This window comes from Macrobrachium nipponense, chromosome 7 (genome assembly GCF_015104395.2).
Source record: "Macrobrachium nipponense isolate FS-2020 chromosome 7, ASM1510439v2, whole genome shotgun sequence".
NCBI lineage: Eukaryota > Metazoa > Arthropoda > Malacostraca > Decapoda > Palaemonidae > Macrobrachium > Macrobrachium nipponense.
In genome coordinates this window covers 21,135,450-21,150,623 of record NC_061109.1, presented here as the reverse complement: position 1 = coordinate 21,150,623, position 15,174 = coordinate 21,135,450, and the positions used below count along the sequence as shown (strand labels likewise).

The following is a 15,174-nucleotide window of genomic DNA, read 5'->3' as shown; positions in this document are numbered from 1 at the left end:
CGGCGTTTTCTACGTGTCTTCGGACACCGTATTTAAATACTCCTTCGGGTCCTCCTGAGAGGTTTCGACCTCGACGAGGACTGGAATGAGTCGGAGGACGGTATCGGCTCTCTCCTGTCAGGTGTCGATCAGCCCCACCCAGACGACGTTCACAGTGGCGGCAGACCCTTACCTACAGTGAGAGTTCGTAACCCTCCGCGGGAAAACGTTTTCTCCTGACGATACGTTTTCCCAGACTCTGAGAGGCCATCGCCGCAAGGCGATGGCTGCTCCTACTCTTCTCCAACTGCTAGTTCCACTGGGGAAGGCGAGCGAGTATCCAATTCCTTCCCCATTCCCTCTCTCCTTACGGCTACGAGGGAAAGGGGAAGGATCCTACAGAGATTTCTTTGTAGGATCCCACGTTCGGGGACTGCGCTACCGGGGGGACCTTCGGGTCCTACCTGACGTAAGCCCCGGTCGTTGAGGAGGAATCCTGCTCCATTCTCGATTTCTACGGGAATCGAGGAGACCACCAGCCGATATCGTTTGACGAATTCGGTGGGGGGTTTTCGCAGACTGCTTAGAATTCTACGGAATTTCTAGCGCATTCAGAGTGTTCGAGTTTTTTACGATCTTCAAACCACTTACGCGAGACCACGGTCCAAAGTGAGCGAGACGAGAATCCCGATATGTTACACGATAATCGGGGACCTCGCCTATGCTCGAATTCCTGGAATTTCTAGCATTGTGAAGAAGACTGCTGCTGAAAGAAACTATCTCACAGTAGGCGACCAACCTGGAATAGAGGAGATCGGACGGGAATATCCAGTTTGGCTTGAACTATCGTCTTAGTATCTGTTCACCATTGAAGCTTTCCTTCGAGGAAGACTTCTCCTTCACTCTCTTTGATAGAGAACGAAGGTGGTCGATCTCCAATCCTTATTTTGTTTTCTTGAAGGAAAGAATTTAGGATGGAGATCGTTTGTTCAGAATCCTACAAATATACTATGTATATTAACCTCGCGACCTGATTCTGCTAAGCAGTTGACTTGTCCGAGGGGTAGGCGCATATCCTAGTTATTCTACGGATTGCGACTTAGACGAGAAGTATTCTAATTGAATTGCAACTCGGGGTTGCCTGCAACCTCCCAGGAGTTTTCAGTTTCAATTTTATATACTTATGGTTTTGTCACGACAACACCATTTCAACTTTTATATTTACCGAAATTCGTTTCGCCTAAATATAATTGCCCGAGCATATCTTTTATGCTCGGTAGTTCTAGCCGAACGCATTCCTTCGTGGAATAATGGATTACCTGGCAACTCAGGATGACGAGTCAGCAGGCTCAACCACTGCGTATTGAACTGCCTCATAGCAGCTCAGTATCAGCTGGGCCTCCGAGATTCACGGTCATGTATGTCTCTCTCTCCCCTGCTTGATTGACTACCGAACCGTATCTCTGCCTAACAATCATGGACTTAGGTCTCTGATTAACGGGGATTCTCGCAATAATGAAGGACCATCTACTGCGGTGACGCTGGATTCCATCGCCTTCGACATTGCGAGAATTTTCAACAGAGATATCTCTTGGACTCTTTCATCTTTCTGTTTACCGCACGGTAACAGAAGTCTGTACAAGTCTCCCGCTGCATCGCACTGCGATAATGCGAATGATTTTGCAGACATCTGAGTTTGTCTTCAAAATATCTCGTATTCGTAGGTGTACAAATTGTTCATTGTTCAACCCGAATTACAAGATGTGTCAGAAGACATCGCCTACTCTCCGACCTGACAGCTCTACCTCCAAATGTTCAGCCCATGAGAAGCAGTTCTTCAGGCGGCTTTCACCTGTGTTTTCATTACCGAAGAACGCCCCGCTTTCATTGCAACTACGACTTCTCACCGGAGAGCAATGAAATAGCGGGTAGCGTTTTCAGTCATTTGTAAGCACAGGTTATGAATCTTGAGATCCTTCTCTCGATTCATATGTGAAGACGTAGGTTGCATTCAATATCTACCTTCGTCTTCAACGGTACATAGTGTTGTTTCTCCATTAGCTGAGATTCAACAAACATGAGATGTTTTACCTTCAGGGACCTCGGTCTCTAGAAGGCAATTGACTTTCGCCTGTTGGGTACATGCCTTAAGAGAATCATCACCTCGCTGTCCGGCATTGGTGACAAACAAATACATCATTTGTTTGGTATCTCGGCATAACCCTTTAAAGGCGAAGGTCACGTGACTTACTCGGATGCTTTGACAACTTGCCTCCTACCGAACGCAGTCAGTCGGCAGCTGTCAGAGCGCCCGAGTCAGTTACGAATTACGCTGTTGACTTAGTTCGGTTGTTACACAGCAACCATTACTTCGTTTTAATAGCTTGTCACAGTACCCATACCCATTGACACCCACATAGGAGTGTCGGTGTCCTATCCACACTACCGAGAACTTCGCTGCATGGGGATAGGAGGATGCGAGAGACTTCGTTGCTAACGGACAGACCAGTATGGGTACTGGACATCAACCGAAGTAGAGAAGAGGGATAGGTCATGCGACTATTCCTTCTTTTCCTCTGAGGAACTGCATGACTTCTCCTGCGAAGTCAGGCACCCAGGGGATGGGGATCCGTGACGCTCGATTTCGTACCGAACTTCGTAGCGAAGACTCAGAACCCTTCGGTCCCTGACGATTGGTTCGAGTCGTTCACAATCCCCTCCCTAATGGACTTCACCGCCTTCGATGCGAAGGAGATGCTGCCTTGTCCACAAGAACTTCTCCTTGGCGCAGGTACTGAAGGCAGGGGTCTGGTCCAACCAGACCACATGCCCTTCCTTCTACCTTCGGGATATTGCACACAGGTCCTTGGATCTTTTTCCTTGGGACCCGTGGTGGCTGCTCAACACGTTGTGTAGCGAACCCAGACCCTCGCAGGCTGAACAGCATCGAGTCCTAGTGTGACCGTAAGAATGGATGGTGAATGAGAGTGTGATGGCTCCTCTTCCCATCTTTTTCTTCCCCTCTACCTGTGGTTAGAGGGACACGGTCGTCACCCTGCTGGATAAGGACAAGATGCAGGTGAGCTACTCAACAGAGCCCCATCCTATCCCTTTCACTAGGGATAGGAGCGTATATCCACCACTTCCTCCAACAAGGGGGAGGAAGTGGATGCCAGCTTGAGACAACCCATACTTTATGTTGCCTCTTGCAAACAGGAACAAGTTCTTGCTTGCTGGTACGAAGAGGATACGCTTTGCCTCTCTCTTAGTACTCGGCCCAGAGGTCTGACCATTGATCCTGCGGTGCACACCCCGATCAATCGGACAGAGGCTTGGATCCCTCCCTCGCTCTTACGACCAGGGAGGCATTCCAGGGATGGACGAACACCAGTCTGTTCATCAAAAGACTCAGATTCCTCCCACCAAGAATGAGTCTTCCTATTGTTAAAGGACCGAGGGTTTGTATTACGTATCGGAACAAATGACAATTTGTCGAAAATTGCATTTTTTCCTAACTATACAAACCTGAGGTCCTTTAACATAAAGTCCCTCCTCATGCCACCCCTCACTCTGCGTATTTTGCATGGGCCCCAAAAGCAAAAGTGATTTGTTACCTCCCAGTCGCGCGGCGCGCGACGATCGGACAAGCAGTTAACTACCGTTCTCCCCTTGTTCGAAGCTTACGACCGTTCCAGCTGCCGCTAGCTACTTCCTATTGTTAAAGGACCTCAGGTTTGTATAGTTAGGAAAAATGCAATTTTCGACAAATTGTCATTTTGGTTCAAGTTCCGCTCAGTCAGGGAATTGATCCTTATGCCCTTGCATTCGGTGCCGAGGGCACGATTGCTCTCGGGCTCTTATTATTATTGTTGGGTACATGGGTGCTGTGCGGGGGTGGGAAACGAGAATTCCCCCCCCCCCGCTCAGCTCCCACAGATGGTCCTTCCCCTTCGGGGGAAGGTTATCTGGGTTTTCTTCTCCTCGCCCGATCCGTCGAGCGCGGGGGAGGGAGGGCGCTCGGTGCCCGATGTACAATTGTATTCGGGGTCTTCCGCTCGTTCGGTGTGGGGCTCACCCCCCCGCGCGAGGGGACTTCCCCCCCACTAATCACTACTACTGTTATTTCCGCAGGTGCTATTGCCACGAGGGTGGACCTTGGTGAGGTATGGGCGTCCTTCGATTTGCAGGGCGTGCCTAGTGTCCAGGGGCGGCGGTTCTATGTCTGGGCCTGCTGCGGTCACCCAGGGAGTGGTGACCACGACAACGATATCGACTCCAGGTGACGACGTCCCTCCTCACCTGGTGTACTCGCCTCACGTGGTAACAGTCTTGCCTACAGCCGCTGTGAAGTCCCGTTCGCCGTACCGAGAGGGGGGGGGGGTCGTGCCGCCGCCGCTCGTGGTTGCCGCGCTGCCGCGACCACACTTCCGCTGCCCTAGAGCTCGCCCCTGGGCACCTGCCGCCGGTACCAGGATGTTGCTGGCTGCTGCTCCACCTCCTGTGTTTCGGTGCTGCCTGCCGTACCTGCCGATTCTGTACTGGACTGTCCATGCAGTTGCTGCGCTGGCTGTCCCTGCCGATGCTGTGTTGGCTGTGCCTGCTGTTCCTGAGATGCCCATACCTGCTGACGTCGTCCCTGTTCGTGGTGGTACTACCCCAGACTTTGGTCTGTCTGTACAGGTGCGTCCGGGCCCTGTGGCTTCGGCTACAGCAGCCCCGGCTCCGCCCTGGATGGCAGATCTTACGTCTGTCCTGAGGAAGCTGACGAAGAAGAGGAGGAACGTCGCCTTCATCTTCTTCATCGTCGTCGGCTGCCGCCTCTTCCCCTTCGACTTCTAAGGCTTCACAGCCGAGGAAGAAGAAGGTTGCCTCCTCCCTCCTAAGAAGTCTCCCTCGGGAGCTTCTCCGGGAACCCCGTCTTCACCTCGGGGGTGGGACGGGAGGGTTCCTTCCGCTGGTCCTCCTGCTCCTTCGGGAGCGGGGCCCGTCTCTTCTTCCGCAAGGAAGAAGACTACGGGGACCAGAGGGGTACCGGCTAACACCGGTACTTCCTCGCCTGGTGTCAGTGGTTCTGCCACTGCATCAGGGTCCGTCTCAGCCTCTCGTTCGCGGGAGGTACTGAGTGTACGGTCGCCTACCAGCGACCGTGCAGCCAGGAACCAGACCTCTGAGCCCGCTCAGCGTCAGGTTCACGGCACGGAGCGGAAGACTGGTGACAGCCGCTCACGCGACTCTCACCAGACCAGCTCTCGCTCTCGCGGCGACCAGCTGGCTACCCGGGATGACGTGACGGTCCACGACCGGCCACGGCTGAGGCTGGGAAGAGGTCCCCCCGTTCGCCGGTGCCAGCCACGGCTGGAAACCAGCGACGTGACGTGCCGTGAGGACAAGCACGGTTCTCACTGTGACAGTGGGCCAGGCCTGCAGGTCGCCCGACCGTCGCTCTCACAGAGAGCGATCGGGTACGGCAACCAGCACCAGCTCTTCTGACACTCGAGATCGGGGCCGCTGTGCTCAGTCCAGCCGTTCTCCACAGTTGAGACGGTTCGACCAGGCCTGCAGCTCGATCGCCACCGCGGGTTGACGATCGCCTGCAGCCCTCCAAGCCTGCTGGTTCTGCCAGCGAGCGAGGAGGGAGCATCAGGTCTGCCTCTCCCGTACCTTCACCTCCTCGGGTTACACCGGGAGGAGCGCGGTATTGAGGATTTTGATCGTGATGGGGTGCGCCCCTCATGATCCCCCCACGATGCCCTACGTTCCAGGCACGGTTCTTGGACCGGCCAGGACGTATGCGCAAGTGGATGGAGAAGACCGAGAGGGCTGTCGCTGTTCCCCCTTCTTAGGAGGAAGGTTCTCGAAATATGCTCTTGTTCGAAGGCTTTCAATGGTCCTACTCTACAAGATGCTGTGACTTCCGAGATCCAGAGGAACTTTGCCGAGGTTGGCGCTGATTCGTCAGCACAACGACCTCGGGGGGAAGGATCGCCGCTCCCACCAGCAGAGCCACGTCTCAGCTCGAGTCGTTTTGGGGCCCGAGAGGGAACCCAAATCGACGGTGGGTCTGCCGCGATCGGAGCTTGCCGACTGTGTTGAACCAGGTAGTCTCTCGTCTCCGGACAAGAAGGCTCTCTCAGTTCTGGCTGGTCGAACAAGCTACTTTCCTCCTCTACTGCGACAGAGGCGTTTCTACGTGTCTTCGGACACGTATTTGAATACCCCACCCCTTCGGTCCTCCTGAGAGGTTTCGACCTCGACGAGGACTGGAATGAGTCGGAGGACGGTATCGGCTCTCTCCTGTCAGGTGTCGATCAGCCCCACCCAGACGACGTTCACAGTGGCGGCAGACCCTTACCTACAGTATGAGTTCGTAACCCTCCTCGGGAAAACGTTTTCTCCTGACGATACGTTTTCCCAGGCTCTGAGAGGCCATCGCCGTAAGGCGATGGCGGCGATGGCTGCTCCTTTTCTTCTCCAACTGCTAGTTCCGCTGGGAAGGCGAGCCAGCAGTATCCAATTCCTCCCCCATTCCTCTCTCCTTACGGCTACGAGGGAAAGGGGAGGGATCCTACAGAGATTTCTCTGTAAGATCCCACGTTAGGGGCTGCGCTACCGGGGAGACCTTCGGGTCCTACCTGACGTAAGCCCGGTCGTTGAGGAGGGATCCTGACCCCTCTCTCGATTTCTATGGGAATCGAGAGGACCACCAGCCGATATCGTTTGACGAATTCGAGTGGGGGTTTCGCAGAGTGCTTAGAATTCTACGGAATTTCTAGCGCACTCAGAGTGTTTGAGTTTTTTTTACGATCTCCAAACACTTAGGCGAGACACGGTCCAAAGTGAGCGAGAATCCCCGATAATTGTTACACGATAATCGGGAACCTCGCTTATGCTCGAATTTCCTGTAATTCTAGCATTTGGAAGAAGTCTGCTGCTGAAGAAGAGTATCTCACAGTAGGCGATTAACCTGGAATAGAGAAGAACGGACGGGAACTTCCAGTTTGGCTTGAACTATCGTCTTCGGTATTCTGTTCACCATTGAAGCTTTCCTTTGGGAAAGACTTCTCCTTCACTCTCTTGACTAGAGAACGAAGGCGATCGATCTCCAATCCTTATTCTCATTCCTCGAGGGGAAAAGAATTTAGGATGGAGGTCGTGGTACAGAAACCTACAAAATATACTACGTATATTACCCTCGCGAACATGATTCTTTTTAACAGTTGAATTGTCCGGGGGGTAGGCGCCATACCGTAGTTAACGCCCTCTACGGTTTGTGACCGAGACGAATTGTATCTTAATTGAACTGCAACTCGGGGTTGCCTGCAACCTCCCAGCAGTTATCAGTTTCGATTTTAGATACTTGGTATTGTCACGACAACACCAAAATCAGCTTTTGTATTTACCGAAATCCGTTTCGTTTAAATATAATTGCTCGAGCGTATTCTTTATGCTCGATGGTTCTAGCCGAACGCATTCCTTCGTGGAAGGGATTAAACAATGGCAACTCAGGAGATGACGAGTCACCGAGAGCTACTGCGTATTGAACTGCCTGATAGCAGCTCAGTATCAGCTAGGTCTCTGAGATGCACGGTCGGTTACGTCTCTCTCTCCCCTGGTTTGATTGACTACCGACCGTATCTTCCCTACAAAACAATCATGGACTTAGGGTCTTTGATTAACGGGGATTCTCGCAATAATGAAGGACCATCTACTGCTGTGACGCTCGATTGCATCGCCTTCGACATTGCGAGAATTTTCAACAGAGATATCTCTTGGACTCATTCATCTTTCTGTTTACCGCACGGTAACAGAAGTCTGTACTAGTCTCCCGCTGCATCGCACCGCGATAATGCGAATGATTTTTGCAGACATCTGAGTTTGTCTTCAAAATATCTCGTATTCGTAGGTGTGCAATTATTCATTGTTCGCCCACCCCGAAATTAACAGATGTGCCAGAAGACATCGCCTACTCTCCGACCTGACAGCTCTACTTCCAAGCAGTTCTTCAGGCAGTATTTCCCTGTGTCTTCATTACTGAAAAGCGCTCCGCTTTTATTGCAACTACGATCCTCACCAACGGAACAGCAATGAATAGCGGTTAGCGTTCTCAGTCTTTGTAGCACAGGTTCAGAATCTTGAGAATCCTTCTCTCGGTTCAGCTGTGAAGACGTAGGTTGCATTTTCTGTACACCTTCGTCTTCAACGACACATAGTGTTGTTTCTCCTTAGCTGAGAATCAACTATAACTATGAGATATCTTGCCATCAGGGACCTCGGTCTCTAGAAGGCAATTGACTTTCGCCTGTTGGGCACATGCCTTAAGAGAATCATCACCTTGCCTTCTGGCATTGGTGACGAACAAATTATTTGTTTAGTCGTCTTGGCATAACCCTTTTAAGGCGAAGGTCACGTGACTTGCTCGGGTGCTTGGACAACTTGCCTCCTACCCTAACGCAGTCAGTCGGCAGCTGTCAGAGCGCCCAAGTCAGTTACGAACTTCGCTGTGGACTTAGTTCGGTGTTCCATAACAGTCTTTTCTTCGTCCTAACGGCTGTCACAGTACCCATACCATCGACACCCACCATTGAGTGTCGGTGTCCTATCCACTACCGAGAAGAACTTCACTGCATGGGGATAGGAGAATGTGAGACACTTCGCTGCAGACGGATAGACAGTATGGTACAGGACATCACCGAAGTCGAGAAGAGGGATAGGTCATACGACCATTCCCTTCTTTTCCTCTGAGGTAATTGCATGACTTTTCCTGCGAAGTCAAGCATCCAGGGGATGGGGATTCGTGACGCTCGATTTCGTACCGACTTCGTAGCGAAGACTCAGAAACCCTTCGGTTCCTGACAATCGGTTAGAGTCCTTCACAATCCCCTCCCTAATGGACTTCACCGCCTTCGATGCGAAGGAGATGCTGCTTTGTCCTGTGAAAGCGCAAGGACCGCGCTTTCTGAAGAAACTCGACATCCCAGGCTGAGTGTTGAAGACTCTTCGTCAGCACCAAGATGACAAAGAAGTACACCCCTCGAGTTACACAAGAACTTCTCCGTGGCGCAGGTACTGAAGGCAGGGGTCTGGTACAACCAGACTACTGGCACCTCCTTCTACCTTTTGGATATTGCCCACAGGTCCTTGGATCGTTTTCCTTGGAGGACCCGTGTGGCTGCTCAACACGTTGTGTAGCTAACCCAGACCCTAGCAGGCTGAACAGCATCGAGTCCTGGTGGTGCTGTAGGAATAGATAAGTGAATGAGAGAGTGACTGGCTTCTCTTCCTATCTTTTTCTCCCTCTCTACCTGTGGGTAGAGGGATACGGTCATCACCTTGCTGGATAAGGACGAGATGCAGGGTGAGCTACTCGACAGAGCCCCATCCTATCCCTTTCACTAGGGATGGGACAGCGAATATCCACCACTTCCTCCTACAAGGGGGGGGAAGTGGATGCCAACAAGAGACAAACCATAACTTTATGTTGCCATCTTGCAAATAGGAACTTGTTCTTGTTTGCTGGTACGAAGAGATACGCTTGCCTCTCTCTTAGTACTTGGTCCAGAGGTCTGACCATTGATCCTGCGGTGCACACCCCGATCAATCGGACAGAGGCTTGGATCCTCCCTCGCTCTTACGACCAGGGAGGCATTCCAAGGTTGGGCGAACACCAGTCTGTTCACAAAAGACTCAGATTCCTCCCACCAAGAAGTGAGTTTTCCTATTGTAAAAGGACCGAAGGTTTGTATGCCGTGTCGGAGGAACAAATGACAATTTGTCCAAAATTGGCATTGTTCCTAACTATACAAAACTGAGGTCCTTTTACACATAGTCCCACCTCATGCCACCCCTCACTCTGCAGTTTTTGCTTGGGCCAAAAGCAAAATTGTAGGATTTGTTTACCTCCAGTTGCGCGCGCGCGCCTGTCGGAGCAAGCAGTTAACTACCGAACCCCTTGTTCGAAAGCTTATGACCTATCCAGCTGCCGCTAGTACCTTCCTATTTTTGTAAAAGGACCTCAGGTTTGTATAGTTAGGAAAAAATGCAATTTTGGACAAATTGTCATTTTGTATGAGTATCACTGAAATCAAGACTTGGCTATCATTTTTTGTATATTTTGATGACTTACATGTAAGTTGTAGATCTTCTTCACCATTTATATTAATAATTTAGTGTATGGAACTGGTAGGGATAGATTGCTTGATCATTTTTCCCTTTCAGTCTTGTTTAGGATTAAACAGCAAATCACCACTATTCAAAGTACATTTAGGTTAAGTATCTTCATCTGTTTTTTTTCACTATGGGACATTTAGCTTCCATAATTAATACAAGGGTTAGGCAATTTCCCCAGACTCTTTTCGTATTTGAAGTGTTATGCCCTTTGAAAATTTTGTAATTTGTCAGTGATTTGATAATATCAGCTTTTCTAAACCCATTCCTGTTACAGGAAACCTTACATCATCCTAAATAGTCAAGGTTCTAGTTGGTCATCACAACTGGAGGATCATAGCAGCAGAGGATGCCAGATATGACAACCAGATTATATAGTTATAAAGGGAAGAACTTGCCAAGACTCTAGCCTAAATTTTACCATGCAATTTTTTATTGGTGTGGTTTATTTCTTCTTCAGTTATTTTTTATTATTATTATTCCTATTTCTTCAGTTTTGCCAGTGGTATTGTTCTAAATCCAGTTATTTGTTTCCAATTGCAGGCAAAACAACCATGGCTCTAGTAACATTTATTCCATACGAATGGTTCTCAGACTGGGAGAATGAACGTGTCATGAAGAGAGGGGACGAGTATGAAAGCATTAAGAAAGTTTTTGGTTATAAAGCTATAGACCAGGCATGCAGACTGTTCCCTTCTATTAAGGTAAGTTTAATAAAAAAAAATTCTCATCATTCGAATTATGAAAGAGTGAGTAGTGTTGCTTTTAACCGTGATAATACAGATAATTGTGTGCAGGTATGAATATCCTTTAAAGCAATACCTTGTCTATTACTTTCCTGATTATGGCTTATTGGAAAAATGTGCAAATATTCAGGTTGTCTCAGGAATGCATTGAGATATTCATCTTCTATGCAACTGGATCAAGTAGAACTGAGAAGTGAACTATACTCTGTTTTTTTTTTTCATCTGTCCATCTGCCTGTGGTGTTTTTGCATGGTAACACTGCGTCCCAGGCTTTAAATAATTACGCTATGTGTAAGTTTTAGGTAATTAAAAGGACATCTGGGTGTACATTTGCAACTGAAAAGTGTTTTAATAAATTACTGTATGCTAATTACACCGTTAATATTTGAAATAGGGTATTATTATCATTGTTGAATGTAACTATCTAAAGCCCGGGACGCAGTGTTACCATACGCAAACACCCCTGGCAGATGGACAGATGGAAAAAAACAGAGTATAGTAGCATACTCTTGAGTTTGGTTGTGAAATAGGTACAATGAACTAAAGAAGGTTGGAGAAGGTTGACAAAAAAACAGCAACAATTTTTATCTTAAGCACAAAAGACAAAGTGTGAACCAGTTTAGTAATGTTGGGAACCCATTGATCTAGCTTGCTTAGTATACTTTTCTACCACAGTTCCCATCCATTGGAGAATTGTTTGAGAACGCATAATGACCTAACTTAATGGACATTACTTTTATTTTTTATTTTTTGTTATAGCACTTACTTTTCTCTTCCCATGAAGACCCATATATTACTTTGTTCCTATGTAAGTTTGTGCTTTATAAGCTTTATACCAGAATAGTTTATTTTTTCAAAGCTTTTGACTAATACTCTTATTTTTCTTTTTTGCAGGATCATATTGATTATGTATCAATTGGAACACCTGTGACAAACAAACATTACATTGCTGCACCAAAAGGGGAAATTTATGGACTAGACCACACTTCTGCAAGATTCTCATTATGGAATAATGCTCTGTTAAGGCCTAAGACCGATATACCGGGTGAGTCATTCTACATTATTTTCAAATATTAAACTTGTCCTACACAATCTTTTATTTGGTATGATCATGCATTTTTAGTGCAGTTCAACATTAACAGTGGTGGAATATTCACCTACATGGTTAACCGGCCAAACCACACCAAAAAAATAATTAGATAAAAAATCTCATATTACCTTCCATTTGTTCATTTACATAAATTTGCACCCAGTATATGTAAGTATGTTAGTTCCAAGATAAGTACTACACACATTGAAAGATACAATTTTCAAAGAAATGTTCATCTAAAAGACTAAGTTTATGAGCAAGAATAATACAGGAGACTGAGGGGGGCTTTCTTAACTTCACGAGTTAGTCCTTGACTCCTTTTGGAGGTTTGATTAATGTTATGCTTCCGTGAACTTTTCATGTCTATTTCTGGGCCATGGTTTGACTCTTGATGTCCATGAAATCAATTCCTTAGCTGTTGGTTAATGATTAAGTTTAAAAAGATTCAACCACCTATATTATAAGTCAGATGTTGATTTTGAATTTATATGTCTTTCTGGTCCTTGGAGATGATAACATTTTCAAAACATGTAACCTTTGTCTCAGATTATTAGTGGCTAAGCAGACAACCCAATGTGATACTATTTTCACATGACCTGTCAATCTCTCCCATCATTTGTTCTACACAGCAACTGTAAAGTGAAATTCATGCATTTTTGTAATATACAAAGGTATTTCTGGGAATCAACAAGGAATTCATATAGATAGACAGTTTTAAAATTAGTTAATGTTAATCTCAGATTAACATTAAAACACAGGCAAATCACTACATCCAAATTATTGTTAAATCAATCAACATTGAACTTGAAATACTGGAGCAAGGAAATAACAAAATCTAGAGTTGTCATTTCTTTCTTTTCTCAGTTTAATACCTAGTCAGGATCGCTGTTTTCAATAAGGCTTTTTTGAGGTTTCTGTCTTGTTTCCTTTCGTCTATTTCTTTGTCTCATGTTTATTGAACGGCTCATTTCTTAAGTATTTGTGGCAAATGTTTTTACAAATGGGCACCCTTGTAGACCATCCCTCCTGGCTTGAAAAAGTTTTTCTGACATTTCTTCCTTAAAATTTGGAAAAGGTCAATGTGAACAATGTACCTGGGAAAATTAAAGGCTAAATTTCTCAAACAAATAATACTTAAATGTTGCCAGGACATTCACAGGTTAGGTGTTATTAATGTTATTTGTATTAGGAAGCTTTAACTGGACCAGTGAGAAATTTTGCCAGTTTTATTTGAAGAGTAAATATAAAAAAATAATACATAAGCTTAGTATATGCAGTTCCTAGATCTGCATCTTTTTTTCAATTTTTGCCTATCATTGAGAATCTAACCATTTTTAGGTCAGGCACTATTTAGTACAGTATAAAAACAGCTATGAATATAATATTCTTATTTTCCATTTGTCTTTTTCACTTGTTTACACATGGCACAATATTTCCAGGACTTTTCTTGACTGGACAGGATATATGTTCATGTTGGAATTTTCTCTGAGACTCTGTGGGGTGAGGATTTCTGTGTGCTGGATCCGTCATTCTTACAGCGGAATATTATGAAAACATGATCTGACTGGTTACTCCATAAACGTTGTCAAGTTGGAATTTTTGGCAGGTGTCCGGTATACAGAAAAAAGTGTTAGACTTTATGTTAGTGTCTTCTTGCCCAAAAGAGCTATCACAATTTTCTTGTCCATATAGGTGGCATTCCACATGAAATTTTGCCTGCAGGAAACCCCAGTGCTCTTTACCCAGCAGAAAACTATAACATTTCACTATCATGTTTCAAAGATTGAGAAAGAGCAAAGGCCTCACAGTCACTGAACAGCGTTGAATGTTTTGCTAAGTATGATTTGTTCGTTTTCATTGAAGGAAAGTAAATGCAGCTGGATCAATGATAGCTAAGACTGTAATTGTGGTTTTTTTATTGCAAAAAAATGAATAAAAAAAAATTATGGTGTGATGCCACTTTTATTAGGGCATTGCTTTGTTAGGTATTAGTTTCTATTTGACTGATTCTAGAAAATATGGTGGTTATCAGATGTTATGCTAAAGTTTAGTACCATATATTTTGACTCAGAAATGGTCTATGTCATATGTGGTGGAGATAATGGCGATTCATTCAAGGTGATTATTTGGGTTGCTTATGTTTTAAGTAATACAATTTTTTTTACTAAATGATGTAAGGGATTGTGTGAGATTTTATTAAAAGAATCAGTCATGTTGTCATTATATTATTAGCTGTATAGTGAATTTGATGACCAAGAGCCCATATAGTACCCATGTTAATTTTAAGGAAATCTTTCCTAACATATTCCTTTAAGGAAATCTTTTATAACATCTTCCATATAATTATTTTTTCTCATTGTATTGGCTGGAGATAGAAGGCTTTAGAGATATGATAGGGATCATTGGTTTCATATTATTGTTGTAGGAAGATGTAGGAATCAGATAAAGGCCACATGGACTCTTTTGATGTGAGTTGCATTAGATGCCACATTTATCAGTAAATCTTTCAAAAAGTAACTGATATATCCTGGCATTGTAAATGTGTAAAGCTATACGTCAGGAGTATTCTTGACCCTTAATCATCAACACAAAATTTGTTCAGTGTAGTACATCTTGTCAATAGTAATGAGCCTCTGCTTTTGGTGGACATAGATGATGAAGTCTTATTTGACTTTTTCTGCTTTTACTTATTTTTGCAAGGCTTGCGTGGTTATGTTTAAGGTAATTATGATGTCTTTTGTGGTTCCATTGTATAGAATATGAATTATTCACAAATATTGGTGGCTTTCGTCAACAGTAAATTAGAAGATACTTATGCATTTATGTAATGTAATATACAATTAAAACAGATGTACTCAATTTGTTCAGTATGCAATTTTGTTCAACTGCAGTAGGGCAGGAGCTATTTAATTTGCTCACTTCTTTCATAGTTCTCATAGTTCATATTCTATGCAAGAGTCTTTAGCAAACTCAAAGCATAAAGCAGCTAAAATTTATAATCATTCTGTATTAAAAAAGCTAAAAGCTTTTGGTGCTACTATGTTCATTTATCCCAGAGGTGCTTATTTTAGTGAGAAAGCTGGTAAATGTAGAAATTCGTGTTCATCAATAACTGATGCAGAATCACTAAGTTTTGGTTGATACTTTTGTTAATTTTGATGTTCTTACCTTTTTATTACTAAGATTTCTGTACAG

The 15,174-nt window shown here is 45.5% G+C and overlaps 2 protein-coding genes across 2 annotated transcripts in view; both read left to right on the top strand.

The window, feature by feature from the left end:
- The window catches only part of LOC135217175 (all-trans-retinol 13,14-reductase-like), a 289,079-nt gene that overhangs the window by 201,569 nt on the left and 72,336 nt on the right, over window positions 1-15,174 (top strand).
- Window positions 10,666-13,468, top strand: LOC135217205 (all-trans-retinol 13,14-reductase-like). The gene is made up of 3 exons (XM_064252938.1): window positions 10,666-10,847; window positions 11,784-11,934; window positions 13,419-13,468. Exons 1-3 carry the CDS (start codon window positions 10,698-10,700, stop codon window positions 13,466-13,468), a joined length of 351 nt encoding a protein of 116 aa, XP_064109008.1. The 5' UTR covers window positions 10,666-10,697.